This window comes from Haplochromis burtoni, unplaced genomic scaffold (assembly GCF_018398535.1).
Source record: "Haplochromis burtoni strain Fernald_Lab_line unplaced genomic scaffold, NCSU_Asbu1 Contig_1063, whole genome shotgun sequence".
In the NCBI taxonomy this organism is placed as follows: domain Eukaryota; kingdom Metazoa; phylum Chordata; class Actinopteri; order Cichliformes; family Cichlidae; genus Haplochromis; species Haplochromis burtoni.
Window position 1 is genome coordinate 1 of NW_024583424.1, and position 17,908 is coordinate 17,908.

The following is a 17,908-nucleotide window of genomic DNA, read 5'->3' on the forward strand; positions in this document are numbered from 1 at the left end:
CCTCATTTGTAACTGAGAAAGAAAGCTAGAAAAAATGACATGCAGATAATTGAGCATGTGATCAACTTTAACATTTGGAATTCAAATTACTTACATTTAATTAGTGAATTAACACTATTTAGTGAATTAACATCAAATCTGAAGTAAATTTGTTCTCTCATTTATAATAATTGTCGATTGTTTATGTATCATTATACACAGACCTGCAATACAGAAAGAACTTGAGAATACACAGTTTTAACTGACTGCAAAATAATGCATGATATACAATACCGGATAATTCTGAGTAACTTGTTACTTGTTTTCAGTCTCACTCATTGATGAGCATGTTTTTTTTTTTATTATTATTGTAGAATAGCAAGTATCCTCTGCCACAGGTTGGCAGATAGCTGGTGAATCAACAGTGGGTTTTGCTGTTTCTGCTTTGAAGAGAAATAGAATTGAATATGTTGATTAGAAAAACTGTATGTAATTTAAACACTTATTTGCAACGCGTTTCATCACATCTCAGCAATAACATTGTTTATATTTTGTAATAATTGTAATAATAGATGCAACAAAGAGGAAGAACAATGTAATTACAACATAATTATTAGAAAGGAATACAAAAATACAGTGTCGGATTTTAGCTGAATAATGTCAAACTGAAATTTATATAATGGGGTAATCAACAGAAGCAAAACGTGTAACAACACCTAAGTAACAAAACCAGCAACAATGTGATACTATGCTATCAATAAAGTGGTAATTTATTTGCAGTATTTGGTAAAAGGATTTTTTTTTATGATGAAAATGGTTATGGTGAAACATGGTCTGTTAGGTAAAATGTCAAGAAAGTGTTTGCTGGACAGACAAAAGAAGACAATGAGTCTTAATGATGGAATAAATAAGTGTAGGCAAGCATTCAATGGAAGGGATCAGCAAATGAGAAAGCGGTGGGGGGCAGATTGAGGAGAGTTAGTGAATCTTCAAGTGCAGAGGATTAGTAAGGAGGAAATGAGGGCAGCTATGAAGATAATGAAGAGTTGAAAGATGAGTGGTACTGATGACACAGCTGTGGGGTTATGGAGATTTCTAGGGGAGACAGCAGTTGACTTTTTAAGCAGATTTTTCTGAATTGCCTTATTGTATTATTATTGTATTATTATTGTATTATTATCGTATTATTACAAAACAGGACTATGCTATAATATCACAATGATTCTCACCTAGAGGTTGAGTGTCACCCTGGCCCAAAGAATGATAAACTGGATCAGGACACAATTCAACTTCATCTGATGGAGACAAACAGTGAGGGAGCAGATAACCACAGAAACATCAGTAATTACAACAAATGTCTGCCTTTTCTTGTATTTAACAGAACTAGTGTGATGTTTTCTGATATTCCAAATTAAGAAACACAACCCCTGTTGTGAGGTTGTGTTGGAAACAATGGCAATTAAGCACAAGCTAGCTGTAAGTTATGCACAATTCCTAAACACAACACTAAATACTCCAACATAAATGCTACACACCATGCTTGATTTAGACATTCAGAAATAAGTCAAATTGCATCATTTAATTTTGAGTTTTCTCTGTATTATTGCAGGTCTATACCTAACAATTGTTGTGATTATGTACTTTAAATGGAATTGAACAGGTACATATCTAGATTTTCCCACACATTCATATTGATTAAAATGAATACATGAAAAAAAATCTTAGTCTATTTATGCAAAATGAAAAACAGAAATAAGTTCATGTTTTGTTGCTTTTTTTGTATTGTTTTGTTTTTTAATTCATGGGCTTTTTAAGTGCCATATTTTTCGTGCCATAGGCGATAAGGTGCATTAAGCGAAACAAAACAGTCAGATAAGTCAAACTTTAATCAAGTCATTCTTCTTGCTAACTTCTAACTCCATTTATAATTTAACCCTCTGGGGTCCAGGGTATAATTGGCCGTTTTTGACTACTTTTGATTTTACCTCTATATTTCACCTTTAAAATATGTTTTTCTTGCCTTGTTTGGTACATTATTTTCAGCACAACCTCAAATATCTGAAATTTGAGTTATTTTTTCATTTTGGTATACTATATTAGCACAGTTGATCTAAATTCAGACAAAAAATTCAAAATCCGAGTAGAAAAAAGTTATATTTTTTACTGTAAAACCCACAAACATGTTTAACGAATCATTTTCATAACTTGAAATGCAAATAGAAATTGTACATTTCTAAAAATTATGCACAAGTTTTGCAAACAACAAAGTTATATGGTACTATTTACCTAAAAATGCAGCCAAGGCCTCAGGCGTTTTTTATATAACCATTTAAATCTATTTACAGAACAATCAGGTGTTCTGCATCAAATAAGAAGGCACACAAATTATTTGTGCCAGTCCAAAAAAATAGTTTGTGTTCAGTATAAGACAGAGGAGAACACCACAGGCCTAAACCCTGCAGGTCTGACAGCAGGAGGTGCATCAGTCCAGTTGTGCATTTGGGAACAGCGTTTACACTGGAATCTGCCTTTTATGGCTTTTTTGGAGCAAATGTGAAATTCAGCAGTCTAACTGACACGCAATACAAAACAATAACTACACAACACGCTAAACGTCACTAATGTCTCACATATGAAAACTCGCTCTCTTTCTTTCTTTCGCTCGCCCGCTTTCCGTCACGGGTGTCACTCCTAAAACTTCCTCCTTCTCCCTAAGCAACCAAGTGCCACATGTTGCCATATCATTTTTTTGATTGGCTGACATGGTAAACTCTAACACCAATAGGGAAGGGGTGTTTTTTCTTTTTCTTTTTTCACTCGCAAGCAGAGAGTGTTTGCTAGCGCTGTCTGTAGAAAACGTCGTTTTTACCGTTCTTCCTGCTGTAAACGCCACTGTTTTGTTCAGAAAATAAACATTGCGTGTATTTTTTATCATAACTCTGGGTTTTTTTTTTAACATGGCCCATCGACACAATTCACAACTGTTATATAGTTTGAAGTCTTGAAGTTTGAAGTTTAAATGGAGACTCTGAGTCGCTGCATATTGTAGCTGTGTTATCTTAAATTGGTCATGTGATTTTGACGCGCCGGCACGTCCGTCGACCCCAGAGGGTTAAGAAATGTTGTTTTCATGGATGCCTGGATGATAAACTTAATTTTTACACCTGGTAAAGCAGCAACACTGATCATTTTATTAAAGAAGAAATAATTTAGACAATTTTTAACTCTCAGTGATCGTTTGACCTGAAGTGGAGTTTGGACCCAGATTACTCCGCGAGGCTCCTGACTGCAGTAGCTGTTGCTCCGACAATCCATCAAGCAGTGCGGCTTAGTAGCTTACCAAAGCCGTACTAAAACATTTTTTTTGACAGATTTTTTAGCACCGTGTACCACATAAAATTGGTTCAAGGTCAGTACACACAACCAGACTTAATACATAAGGTGCACCGGATTATAAGGTGCACTGTTTTTTGATTTTTGAGAAGATTCAAAGATTTTTAAGTGCGCCTTATTGTGCAAAAAATACGATAAAAATTTTCAAGTATGTACAAAATTCCAGAAATTATTTCTAAAATAGATTTAAGTTCAAGTGAAAACCAAAGGCATGTCTCAGGTTATAAAACAAGCAAACCTATTCTGACCTGCATTAGCTAGATCATGACCTTCACATTAGATACCTTATCTGAGGTGCAATTCCAGGAAGTGAACATTCAAACATGCCTGTTTTCAAATGTGATGCCTATCTATAAAAAAAAGGTTTCTTATGAGAAACTTAATATAACTTTGGTTTTGAAGGGAGGCTGGCTAGTGCACCTTAATCGTAAAGGCATTTCTTACTGTGTTCTGTGTTCTGTCCCATTTGATCCCTTTTTGAGCCTGCAGTAAAAAAAAAAAAAGTAAAAAAAAAGTAAAATAAATAAATAAATAAAAAAAAGTTAAAAAAAAGTGTGTGTATATATATATATATATATATATATATATGTGTGTGTGTGTGTGTGTGTATTTACTTTACCTCTGTACATATCTTTGCCGATAAGATAGAGTCCCACCACCACAACCAGAGTACTCAGTAAAATAGTTGCAATGATCCAAGGTGTTGAATCTGCATAGTGGCACTTCTCTTTGCAACCATCTAGATTAGTTGTTGGATTTATATCTTGAGCGTATGAAGAAAGATGAAATGTTAATTTTGCTTCTTAACACTTACATAATGTTTAAAATGTTACAAATCTTGTAATCAACTCCTCTAAAAAATTTCAAATAACCTTCTTAAATAACCGATTAATTAACTGCACAAATTTCACAGCTTTGCTTTAAGCCTCTTTCAGAAAAAAACAAAAAGAGAAAAGGCAAATATTTGTATCACACGTTTGTATAAATATTTTGAAAAATTGCTGTTTCTCACCTGTGAGACGTGGCGCAGAGACAGACAGCCAGCTCTCTGGTGATTCTCCACCTCCTGAGATTTTGCACTTGTAAAGTCCTTCATCAGACTTGGAAACTCTGTTGATGGTCAAGTTTCCTCTTGAGCTGCTCCCTATGTGACGCCCATATTTGTAGAAATCAGCTGCGATGCTGGAGGAAAGGATCTTGTTTCTGCAGCGCAGCGTCACAGCATCTCCCTCCATCACAGGAACAGCAGGACTCTCCAGGATCACAGAACCAGCTGAACAACAAGTGACTTAAATTTATAAAATGTTGAACTTGTGTGTTTGTTTGTGACAAAATATTATTGCCTTTTTTCAATCATACCAGTGACAGTAATGCCGATATTCTTGCTTCTCTTCCCTCCTGCTGTCCCACACCAGTATTCTCCACTGTCACGTGCATAAAGAGGATGAATGGTGCACTTTGAGCCTGTTGTCGTTACTGTTGTTTTCCCACTGGTTTTGTTGCATTGCTTTGCTTCCTCTGTCATCTTATATAACACATCTCCATGAGAAGGCTCCTCACAGTAAAAACTAACTGACTCATATTCAAAAAACTGGGATTTGTTTGGAACAATATGAAGATAAACTGCATCTGAGAAAAAATGACAAAACACAAAAAACATTCAATGTTATTGCGAATTAATAAAATGTGATAACCAATAAAATGTGCATAACAACTTTTGTGACCAAACCCAGTAAAGGTGGTGATTGACCAAAATGTTCTTTTTGGTGTTTAAATAAGCCATCTTTTCCTCCAATCACAAAATGATAAATAAGCAAACAGATATTACTCACCAACTTTCTGAGCATGTGCACACAGCAGAATCAGCACAGTCATCACTAAAAAGACCAAAAATAGTTACTATAAGATGTACCCACATCTTCAGACATCTTTAGAGTTGCCAACTCTTAGAGTTAATAGTGCTATTCCTTGTTAAGTTGTTGAATAGAAACATTACTTTGTACTTGTTATTTCTAAGGTGTCACCAAAGGTTTCTGCTACATGAAAGCTTTAAATAACCACAGCCTTTTAACAACATTGTTAACCTTAACAAACTCTTTATAGTTTAATTTTCATGTATAAACTGAGACAGTACTTACACAGTCTGATGCACAGAGCTCTGACCTCCATGATGTCTTGCCGGAGACCAACCAATAGATGCTTCCTGTATGACCTTTGTAAAACAACTATGTGAAAATAGTTTTCAGAGAAGCAGAGCTGTTGCTGTGGTAGGTGAGAGAGCACATACTGATGCTTTCAAATCTATTTGTAGCCATTTAACGGTTTTTTATGCTTTCATTATACCAGTGATGGCCTAGCCAGTCACAGTAATCCTAACAGTTTATAACTAAATTGCCATGGTAGCACTAAAAAAAGCTCATGTTGCTTTAAGTCATTTGAACTGATCACCAATAACAAAGCACTGACTAAATGAATATTTTGCACCGTGTAGTTGTACAGATATTAAACTGGTGGGACACCAGCGTCAATAACAGAGCTGTGTTCTCACAGTCTGACACAGAGGCAAACACAAGAGTTTCAGATTATTCAATTTACTGGTCAAAATCTACAGTTCTTCCAATTTATTGCTCCTTCCATAATTCTTCTTCTACCCCACTTCAACCTGGAAATATTAAATACTTAGGTATTAATATCTCTCCTAAGCTTGCAGATTTAATAAAGTTAAACCACATCCCACTTCTAAAGAAAGTAGAAGGTGATCTGGCTAGATGTTAATCTCTACCCATATCACTCATGGGAAGGAGCACTGCTATAAAAATTATGGTCTTGCCAAAAATAAACTATTTATTTTCAATGACCCCGAACGAACCATCACAAGATTGGTTCAGATCTCTGAATTCATATATTTCTTCCTTTGGAAAGACAAACCCCCGCGTTCAGGACCAAATTTAAAGGAGGACTAGATCTGCCTAACTTTCAACACTACTTCTTAGCCAACAGGCTTCCGTTCATGTCATACCCCCTTAGATGAGCCTTGGCTAGATGTAGAACAGGCAATATGCAATAATCTAGAGATTTCAGACTTACCATTTATAAAACTCAAAAAAGAAATTTTAAATAAGTATAAGAATGAAGAAAATGCAATTAACCCAAGACAGCAGTCAAACTGATGTTTATTTTCTTCTGCAAATTAGCAAATCTAAATATAGTTTTAGTTGAACATGTGAAAATATTTTTTTGAGATGTTATGTTCTAAGTTGAAGGCATTGTATACGTTTTTGTTGTTCAAATTTAGATGATGAGGATGTAAACCTGAGGGGGTAGGGCTAAATAAGTATATACTTCTGCCTACTCCTTTTCAAACAACTGTATGGAATGATTTTATGAAACGTTGGTGAATGTATATGTTTGAAATAAAAAAGAACTGAACTGAACTGATTCTTAAAATAACGGGTCTTCATTAACCCATGCAAACGCACAGGGGATGTATGCATGAGGGTGGGAGTGCACATTTGTGCCTGTGTGCACCTGTTCGTCTGTGTCTATATGTCAGGTCGATCCCAGACTCCACCTTTCTGGGAACATCTCAGGCCCTCCAAAGTACGGATGGGTACCGGTATCCGGTATCGATACCGGTGCAACCATGCAACCTATCGCCCCCTGGTATAGGTCATAAACCCCGCCTGCTCCGTGTTAGCAGATGGGACAATAAAATAATATCCTCAGATAATTTTTTTCCAAAGATTCTTTCTTTTGTTATCAATAGTTCTCATCACGCTGATTGATGTTCAAGGGGTCTCCTCTCCCATAAGTTTGATTCTAATTCCTACCGCGGTGATGTTAAATTGGGGTGAAACGTCATCATAACAGCTTTGACTGGCAGCTGCAGTCACGGAGAAACTTGCGTATCTCTGTTCGGGAATAGCAGATAGAGCGTAGGCTCTGAGAGGAGGGCCAGCGTTTACGCTACGAAAACACGACCGAGTGTTTTAACCTGACAGCCTGAGGTGTTCTTCAGTAAACTGGACTACCCGACAGAAGGACCCGAGGCCCTGCTGCACTTTTTCGGTAAGTTAAACGTGTTTGTAAGCTAATCCGTAACTACAATCCTAGCTAAGATGAGCACTCGGCTGTCAGGGTTCAGCTCCTGTGCAGAGCTGAATATTAAATATGTGCAAACAACAGCATGTTTTTAGTCTCTTGCCACATCTGTAAAGACATCTTTTCTTTTTTTTTACAAAAAAAGCTTGTACTTCAGTAACTCCTCATTAATCAGTAACTATGGATTAAAGTACTGTACTGTAATACTGAAAAAAAAATAAGAGAAGAATTTCAGATCCTCACTGTGTGAGGACAGAAGAATCAGCTTTATGTCCCCTATGCCTGCTTCATGCCCTGGGGGACAGAGCTATGGCTCCCCACACCCTCTAGCAGATTGTTACTTGGAGAAACCTTTTGAATACAAGTGTGCTGGTCCACACAGGTGTGCACAAAGGTGTTAACAGACACAAACTACACCTTTCTTGGCTGCTACCTCAAAGCACATTATGTGCTGTCTATCCTGCGTGCTGCACAACAACATGGTGGCACGGTGGTTAGCACTGTTGCTGCACAGCAAGAAGGTCCTGAGTTCAATTCCAACACCAGGCCGGGGTCTTTCTGTGTGGAGTTTGCATGTTCTCCCCGTGTTTGCGTGGGTTCCCTCCGGGTACTCCGGCTTCCTCCCACCGTCCAAAGACATGCAGCTTGTGGGGATAGGTTAATTGGATAATCCAAATTGTCACTAGGTGTGAATGTGAGTGCGAATGGTTGTCTGTCCCTGTGTGTTGGCCCTGCGACAGACTGGCGACCTGTCCAGGGTGTACCCCGCCTCTTGCCCTATGACAGCTGGGATAGGCTCCAGCGCCCCCCGCGACCCTGAAAAGGATAAGCGAATGGATGGATGGATTTTATTTACTGTTATCTAGATTAATGCAATGGTGCTGTGTTTATTATGTTGCTGTCTTTTTTTGTTCTCTCTTTTTATTCTCTCTCAACAAGTGATCCAGGAGATTTTTTTTTCTTTTAAGTGTCCTTCCTCTCTGTTTTTCTGCTCCTTCATCTTTCTCTCTCCCTTTTTCCCCAGCCATGTCTGTCCTCAGCAACAACTGAAAACCAAATAAAATAAATGACAACAACAAAGGTCGATCAAATGGACCAAAATGACAAGGCTGTGATGATTCACTTGGCAAAGCAAATCCGTTGGGTATATTTGTTGGCTTTCAGAGATAAATTCTGACGGCTAAAAAACCAAACAGGACAGGCAACAAAAAATAAATAAATAAATAAAAAAGAAGAAGAAGAAAAAAAAGAAAGGGAGACAAACACTGAGCTGAGTGATGTTTTGCATCAGACACAAAAACAGACTTGAAACAACTCTAAATAGTTTTCAAAGCTGCTGTTATATGGGTTAAACCTCAGTAATTCCATTTATAACCAGAAAGTCACACTAGTGCTGCCTTCAACACAACTTGTAGTCATTTCACATTCACTTTTTTATTCTTGATTCATAGCAATAAACTAAATCAGTTGTAATCTGCAGTGGAAATGTAACTATATGTTGCAGCAATGCGTACCTTATACATATTACACTGCAAGTGTGCAGAGACGAATTTACAAGTCAGTGCCTCTGTAGTACTGGCAGTACCTTTCAATACATGTATAAGTACATCATGAAGCAGTGCAAACATTTTCCCACACAGCAACACTTATGCAGATTTATGCAGATTGACATGGTTGATCTGAGCCTTTCATTTCCATTAAAGTTCCTTAATACCAGAGTGATATTTACATGTGCATATTATGAGAAGTTTATGCCTCCCACATTCTCCTAATGAGAAAGAGTTGATACTCAGAGCACTCAGGCTCCATAATGGCTACTTTTACATCTGATCCCATTGTTTTAGCACTCATATTCCCCCGTTGAAAAGATCCTAACATTAGCAGAGCCCCTAAAATTATGTATGGATGGTGCCTTCATGAGGGTTATGTTGCCAGTATATTATAATAAAGAGGGACAGAACATGAGCTTGTGTACAGCTTGACACGCTTGCCTCTAAGGGGGTTTCCATTTCTACTTAGCGCCATGCGCCACCTAGTGACATCTTGGAGTAATGTCAAAGGAATGAGTAAATAAAGACAGAATAAAGATATTATAAAAAAAATATTATTTAACTTATGAATTGAATTTTGAATCCTACTTGTGTTATTTATCAGTTAAAATCACCTTCAAGCCTCAGTCTGCCTGGGCCTTGTTTTTCAGCATAATAAACAACAATCAAAGACAACAACTGAAGGTCCTGGCAGCCCTAAATATTCTGTTCTCTTTTCTTCTTCCTCATTTGAGCACATCTTTTTTAGCTTAATTTAAAATAGAATAAAATAATAACACAATAATCAAAAAGGCCACTGCCTCACCCAGTGACTGTCAACTGATTGGGGTCATCTTGCACAAATGATTTGGGACGCCCCTTTCTGTAGATTTGCCTTCCTGGTCTCCCCGTTTCCCACACCTTCAACTAATAATTCATCAGAGACCTCCATATAGAAGGAATAGGTGTGGGTATGATTCTCTGCGAGACCATGGTTGTATCTACTAGAGACAGACTGATCCAATATACAGCATCGGTATCAGTCTGATCCTGACCTAAATTACTCGGAGTCGGAGATCAGGGAGAAATAAAAAATGTAATCCAATCCTTTAAATATCACAAAAGCACCTCACAAAACTTATGACATGACATAATCCAGGTAGTGAGAAGTGTCCGTCACATGATAGAGCGAGTTACTTCACACTGAAAGCATTTGGAGCATCTGGAGTCTCAGTCTGTGCTGCCAAACCAGCATTTCATCTTCGAGCAGGCCAACCCAGACAAGTAAAGCAGGTGTGTAAGTTCTTCTCTGAACGTTTGTAAAGCATTCCCACCTTAAGCTCAACAACCAATATACAGAGCTCCAATGTCTGTGTGTTTTGTGGTTCTAAAATAAATTTATGAAAAACACAGTTTTGAATAGAAATTACACAAAATTCAGGTTAAATATGATAGAAACAGCTTACACTGACATCCATCTTGATGAAAGATGAGTGTCATGAAGCTGTGTTTGCATTTATTTGCACTGCTTTCCACTCTGGATGTCTATTTATGTTAAGCTTTAAGTATAAAAGGGTCCATTCTACAACTCTTTAGTTGTTGAATAGAAACATTAATTTGTACTGATATTGCGCTTATACTTATTTTTTCAGAACCAGAGTTTTTTTAAATCTACATAAAATTGCATTATAAATTACTTTTTATTTTTACTTTATATATTACATACATATATTATATAAATTACTTCATTATTACTTTTATTACTTTAAATATTAGGTTAAAGGTTCTGCTAAAAGTTAAAATAAAGATTGATCAGTATTGCTGAACTATGAAATATTTTGGGTGCAGTGTATTTTTTGCATACAGTATAAAGAAGTAGCTTTAGTGTTTTTTGTTTGTTTTTTTAAACTTGAGTATGAACTTAGTACAAAATGACAGCAAGAATTAAAAAACAGTTTTATTGATTAGAAAAACACTATATCGGATTCATATCGGTATTGGCAGATATCAAAATTTATGATAGTAGTATCGGACATAAAAAAGTGGTATTGTACCATCTCTTCAAAATACCATCAATTATTTAATATATTGTCAATGCCCATTCACGCCTCGTGCCAAGACAAAAACTGAGTAAATAGAACTGTTTAGAAAATGGTTGTAAAATTGTGGTGAGCCATGTGTAAGGCAAATTATATACTAGCGTTTGCAAAGCTTTGAGTGCTTCCAGATGCAACTCCAGTAATTCCATGACAGAAGTTAGAGCTAAGACCCAGTTTGGCTTGGAGTTGACCAAATTAGGCAGAAAGACATTAAGGGATTCATTATGTTGCTTTCAGCATCTCTGTTACCACGTTACTGTTTTCTAAGAGACATGTTTTTGAATGTGCTGCATGAAAAACATTTGCTGTGTGTGTGTGTGTGTGTGTGTGTGTGTGTGTGTGTGTGTGTGTGTGTGTGTGTGTAAGGGCATTTTCTTCTTTGTCTGCAAAATTAATTACATAAAATTGAGCCGTTAATATTACAGGAGCACAAATGCCTTTCCAATTTGGTAATAGAACTGACTTAATTTCTTCTTCACATATCCAAAACAAATCTGCTAGTGCATAAGGTCCATTTGGTAAACTATAAACATTTAACCATTGGGAATAGGATTTATTATGTCCTAATATATATACACCCCGCCCCGTTTTTGGCAGGTCATGCATGTTCTCACATATTCTTTTGCTGAAGTTTCAAAATTTATAGTGTAGAATTGTCGGTTTACCATAAAGACCATCCCTCAGATTATCCCTCCTGATGAGCCATGGCTCAAAACCATGCCTCACTAGAGCGGCTGTTTTGTGTAATGACTTGGGAAGAATGGGTTTTCCTGCTATTTTCACTATGTCATCAGTGTCTAGTACTTTGCCGTGTTTTGCTTCTGTTCTCTTGGTGAGGCTGCTTTTTGTTCGTCCTGCAGTACAGATAGTGGACTGGTGTGGTTTTCATGAGTTGTTAGTAAGACTGTGGTTGCTGTGGCTGCTGCTTTTGCAGCTTTGTCAGCAAAATTGTTTCCCTTTGTAATTTCAGCGTCATCCTTCTGATGTGCTGCACATTTGCAAATTGCTAAATGTCATATCACATGAGGAGTTTCCTCCCATGTAAACAGATGTGTGCCATGATAAAACCTTCCTCCACACTAGAAAAAAGAAACTGATTTCAACCCTCTGTTACTTCTTATTCTCTTATTTTATAATCCAGTCATTTTTCCAAATCTAGTATCAATCAACAAATTTGCATATCAGCTCATAATGCGCTAAGTTGACAGGTCAACAGAAATACACGTTCAAAATATTATCACAAAAGAGAATTTCCTTCATACAGTAAATTACTTGTGTTGCATCAATCAAACAGAAAGCATCTCACAATGTATTGTATTACCAACTAAATTTATTGTCTGATTACTGCTTGGTCATACCAGACTCTCTCTGTCTTTATTTTTTCTTCTCTGTTTTCACAAACGTTTCACCTTTTGTCAAGCTGAAGAGTTAAATGTCAGCAGTGGATAAATTCAACATTTGATAACAAAACTCTGTTAAGTTTTTCCTGTTTTAACACCAATGGGAGATACAGGCGCATGTATAGTGTGTGCTATAGTGTAAGCTGTTCTTCATTGCATGTATGTGTGTTAGTACACTTGCATGCAGGGCCTGTAGGCCTGTCTCACTCAAAAGGGCATTTTCTTAACAGCTGCCTTTCTCTCACGTGTGTTAAGAAAGGCAAATGTGCTTGTAGCAGTTGTGAGATTATTATGCTGTTATATGTTACATTATACCTGTAATCAAAATGAGTGAATCATGATACTGCTGTAGGCCACATCATACTTCTTGTGTAATCAGTATGTAGTTGTAGTTTGCATCATACTTTTGAGTTAAAAGAATGTGAAAATCATTAGATGTATTAGATAAGTTTGTATCATATGCTGCTGATTTTCTGTGAGTGAGTTACACTATTTCATGACATTTCATATTGCTGAGCTATGAAGAGAATATTGTGTTCAGAGAGTCAGGGACCCTTTTTTCCCCCCTGATAGTAGAGACAACAGAGCACATTGGGAGCTCCACCCCCACCTTTTGTTGAAAGCAGAAAAACAGGGAGCCAAGGTCATAACTCAGGCTCACTGACAGTTAGAAAGGATGTGAATGCTTAGTTTTGTGGCTGTGGCGCATTTTGTATGGCTTCTTTTCTTTTGTTCAGTAGCTTTCTGCCTTCACCTGAGAGGGTGTGCCCTAGGTATGTGCCTTCAGGTCTCCATAATTAGAGTTTATTTAAAGATACCTTGTGGTCCTAACTCAGCCAAGTGGCGTAACATAGCCATAGTATTTTGCTTACACTCTTCCTCTTCACCACTTAAACAAAACATCACTCTTTGTTTTATTATTATTATTATTATTATTATAAAAATTACATTTTCCTTTCTCAAAAAACAGAAAATGAAATTGTAGTTGTTTATGGCTGAGAAGCACAAAACCTCCTTTTTTTGTTTAGCTTTCAAGACAAGAAACTAAGTTTTAACTTTTCTACCTTGTTACTTAAAACAAAGCAGACAACCCAGCTCTCAGCTGGCTCTGAACTTATCATTATCAAGGTCGCATGGTGAGAGCTACTTCAGAAGTCACAGTGCTCCTCACTCAAGCAACACGTCAAAAACAAAAACAAAAAGCAAAAAACTCAGCACACTACACAGAGAACAACAGTCAAGACACAACTGAAGATGCTGTTCTTCTTTGTTCTCCTTGAACTTTAGAATAAACTTCATCTGCATTAGTAAATCATATGCCTAATCATTATATGTCACTGTGATCCACGAGTGTGATCACAAAGTTACTTATTTTTCAAAACAAAACAAAAAAACAAAACAAATTGCTGATGAACACTTTACACACATGAGTCAGGATGCAAAAAAGGCTGCTGCCAAAAACAAATCAGAAGGGAAGAAAACTGAGCTCACAGACAGCTGCATGTTTGAGCTCACATGCAGCTCCTGCTCTAGAAAACGTGTTACTTGCTCATCAGCTTAGCAGTTAGCATATTTAATTCAGCTTCTCACTCTTGTAGCTTTAGCTTTAGCTTATTAGTTGTTAGTATAGGTGTGCTCTATATCTCAATAATGTCTCATCCAGGATGACAGGTTTTCAAGCAGGTCAAGTGTCTCTATGCACTTAATTAGTTTAGATATTCTCTTTATTTTCTTCATCTCATATATCATTGTACTGAATTTGAGCAACCTTAAGCTCGATGCAGACTATTTCTAACAATTATCCACCTCACATCATAACTGACTGAGGTGCCTCTTCATATTAATATTATTTCATTATTAATGCTATTATTTTTATATAACAGCAATGGTATATTACAATATTTTATCTACTTTTTATTTTGTATCCACCAAGGGCTGCGGGTGATCTGCAGTTTCACCCTTTTGTAAACTGGAGACGTTTTCCACACTTTCCGTGGCTGAACAATGACACAACCTTAATATACCTTATGCATCTCTCTATTTCATTTAATGTGTGTTTGTGTGAATTATCTGCTTTCATTCATTCTATTCATTCTGGGCATGGTCGTCATCCCAACTATGTTTCATTGTTAATACCAGTTTACAGGTTGTTATCCTTGCTATTATTAGTTTGAATACATTACAGTTAAGTCTAATTCAATTAGCCTTTTGGTTTATTTTAACTTTATTCCTCTTGTATTTATATGTATTCAGTCAGGGTCTGTTTCCAGCCCTTTTTAAACTTCTACTTTGATCTCTAATTTTTTACTTAGGTGAGGGATTATTATCGTTCTTCCTGATCTGAACTGCTCTCTTCACCTGAGCTACTATCCTGTTCTGAGTCTCTGTCTTCTTTGTTTGTTAATGCTTTTATTATTTTTTGCCTGTCTGCCTCTCCCTTTCATCTGTCTGGGTGGTGGCAGCCACAGTGGTTGCAGCCAGTCATTCTGTGCCGGGCGTTCTCTGTGTCTTACAGTCACGTGCAAGGCGTCCCTTTTTCCCACACTCCCAGCATCTAGTGTTAAAGCCACTGTTTGGTGTGTGTCTAAACCTGCCTCTACCTCTTGCTCTTCCACTATGCATTCCTCTCTCTTTCTTTTGGATTAGTCGTGCTCCGGCTTGCTGTTTTTCTAGACATTTCTCATCAGGTGTTAATTTTACTTGTTTATCACCCATTTTCAAAGATTTTGCTGGGCCGTCGCTGGCACGCTTGACTTCAGAGTGGTTTACTGATACGGCCTTCGACTTCACCCTAACGGTGAAGCGGTATCAGTTTTATGAGATGAAACTCAACCGTTCTCCTTTGTCACCAGCACGTGAGCCTCAGCAAAGAAAACAAAAATGGAAGTAGTTCAGCAGCGTATTGTGCTGTAAAATCAACTTACTTCCAGACACATACACACACATAGACATTTGCGAGCTAATTTGTCACGAGATAATTTCGGCTACCTCTAAAACTGGTCAAAACACGGTTCCTTTTGGCGAACTTAAACTATTTTAATTCCTTATTTCACGTTTCTTAAAACCTTTCGGCCGTTTTATACCAAAATAGTGTTTCTCACCCTCAGACGTCTCACTGGTGGTTCGGATCGCCAGACTGAATCCCACCGCCATGGACCAGACTAAAAACACCGGCCTGGACCCGAATTCTAACGTCCCAGGGCTTTCGGCCTCGTCTAAGAGGGCTGTGCACAGACTTCGGTGCTGGCTTCCCACGGCGTCAGGAATCAGTGCTGGATCCTGGAACAGAGTCACAGATAACAGTTCTGATGTTTCTGCCCCGGCTACGAAGGACCAAAATAAATGTCAAGAGATTTATTCTAAAAGACACTTCTTCAGCTGAGAGTCAGAGAGTAGAAAGACACACACTGCAGATTTTACTTGCAAGGGCACTCACAGAGCGCTCACATCAGAGTGGGGGCCCTGTGAAGTGTTTGCTCTCTTCTTGCACTTGTCTTTATTTATACACAAGAAAAATGAAAACATTTTTTCAGTGGAATGTTGATACGTGAGCATGTGCGTATGTGATTGTGTGTGTGTGTGTGCGAGGTCAGAACTGCTTGTTCAACTTCCCACTATCGCTGTGGGAAGATTCAGATAAAAATATCAGAACATGTTTTATAAAGGACAATCAGTTCTAAGCAAGGAAAAGGTCATCATGCAGGATTCTATCACATGTAAACTTATATCATTAAAAGCTTATACTGACTACAGTACAATTTTCCATTGACAATTAACCTTATGAACAAAATAAAGTTCAACATCAGTAACATAGCACCCACCCAGCTGTATAGAAACTCCGTCATGCTAGCTAGCACGCAGTACGAAGAAGTCAGCGTAAGGAAAAATCAAACTCCACCTAAACTTGGTTTATTGATCGCATGTGCAGGCACACTGGCACAGCACATGCGAGTGAAATTCTTGTGTGCGAGCCCACAAGCAACAGAAATGTGCAAACACAACAACACAAACCAGCAAATAAAGAAAATAAACTCCACCTAAACTTGGTTTATATCTGACCCAGATAGACTGCAGGTTATAACTTCTTAACTGAAGTTCAGTTCACCTGACACTCGGGCCGGCAGTCTCTCTTCCTCCTGCGTCCCCTTTCCTTCATCCACCTGCTGCCTCCACCACTTGTTAATGTTACTGAATCTGTGGAAGCTCCGCGATAGCCACCACACGAAGTAACAAATAACGACCCTAAATCCCAGTAACGATTAACGCGTTCCTGATTTTGCCATAATAACTAGTTACCGTGCTCGTTACCACAATAATAACGTAGTTACTAAAACGTGTGACTTAATAACGCGTTAGTCCCAACACTGGTTGTGTTTACAGACAGAATGAAATGAAAATACTACCAACAACATGAGCTCCTTGTTGAAGGTAATAACAAACTGCTGAAACTATTTTGTGCTTTGGTTTACACGTGATTTACACAAGTGAACCTGTCCCTGTGTTCATAGTGCTCACTGTTCACCTGATGAATAGACCAAGGAATTCTAGAAGGTGATCAGACTGGATTGTCTGGTTTTTCAGTGACTCATTAATTCTTGTCTCAGTTCCTGCTCGTCTCCAGTAAGTGACTTCACTTTGACAGCGACAGTTTGGATCACTGTGTCGGAATCTGGGGTCTTTATCTGTGGTAAGTCTATTTTTTTATTTGTTCGTTTTGTTTTTCATTTGTTTTGAGTAAGAGAACAAACAATCAAGAACACAAAACACTAAAAATAAATTTCAAAATTAAAGCTCATAGTCTAAGCTGATCTGTGTTTCTGGTGAGTGTTTGATGGGTCACCTCCAGCCTTGGCTGAGCCTTTGTGCTTTTCTTTAATGTATTTGCCAAATAGAGATAAAATACAGAGCTGACTGCAGCAGCTCAAGAGCTGGAGAAAGGAAAAACGAGATTGAAGAATGTCTACAGAAAACTGAAGGACTTTCAAAGCTATCAAATGAAGGGATTCGAATAATAACAGCTGAGGATAAACAAGTGAAGACAATAAAGAGACTGAAAGATAAGAAGCAGGGAAACACAGGCACTCAGAGAGTAGTGCAGGCAGATTCCAGGAAATCTAAGATAAGGCGAATTTTCTGTTCAGCCAGAAAGACATGCCAATATCCTCCCAGCAACCAGTCTATTCATTTATGCCCTCCATAATGGGCATTTCTTGATCTATACCTTTTAAATTATTTAAGCTACCCTACTAAGTCCTGATGTACGAAATAGAGAACATCCTGGGCTTTCCATTGATATTGTCACGGTCTGGCTGGCAGACCGTGGGGAGACGGGGAAATAGGACCCAAACGCCGGACTCTTCAGTGCAACAGTGTTTATTTACAAGGTGGTGAAGTAAACAACAATAAA

General features: G+C 37.7%; 1 protein-coding gene across 4 annotated transcripts; it reads right to left on the minus strand.

The window, feature by feature from the left end:
* Positions 1 to 15: 15 nt before the first annotated feature.
* LOC102303663 (low affinity immunoglobulin gamma Fc region receptor II) lies at positions 16 to 15,983 on the minus strand. Of its 4 annotated transcripts, XM_042216454.1 has the most exons (9): positions 15,603 to 15,983; positions 5,511 to 5,584; positions 5,205 to 5,249; positions 4,732 to 5,001; positions 4,385 to 4,645; positions 3,992 to 4,135; positions 3,817 to 3,855; positions 1,209 to 1,274; positions 16 to 422 (listed from the first exon to the last, which is right to left on the minus strand). In XM_042216454.1, exons 2-9 carry the CDS (start codon positions 5,539 to 5,541, stop codon positions 295 to 297), a joined length of 984 nt encoding a protein of 327 aa, XP_042072388.1. In that variant the 5' UTR covers positions 5,542 to 5,584; positions 15,603 to 15,983; the 3' UTR covers positions 16 to 294. The 4 variants fall into 4 exon arrangements, with proteins under 4 accessions (XP_042072388.1, XP_042072389.1, XP_042072391.1 ...); XM_042216455.1 differs by lacking the exon at positions 15,603 to 15,983 and having other exon boundaries at positions 16 to 419; positions 5,511 to 6,471; XM_042216457.1 differs by lacking the exons at positions 3,817 to 3,855; positions 15,603 to 15,983 and having other exon boundaries at positions 16 to 419; positions 5,511 to 6,471.
* Between the last annotated feature and the right edge of the window lie 1,925 nt (positions 15,984 to 17,908).

Coding starts and splice junctions, on each gene's coding strand:
- LOC102303663 (XM_042216454.1), bottom strand. CDS start 5,541: ATGGAGGTCAGAGCTCTGTGCATCAGACTGT. Junction 4,136..4,384: donor CTCTGCGCCACGTCTCACAG/GTGAGAAACAGC, acceptor CATACGCTCAAG/ATATAAATCCAACAACTAAT. Junction 3,856..3,991: donor CGGCAAAGATATGTACAGAG/GTAAAGTAAATA, acceptor TTTTTACTGCAG/GCTCAAAAAGGGATCAAATG.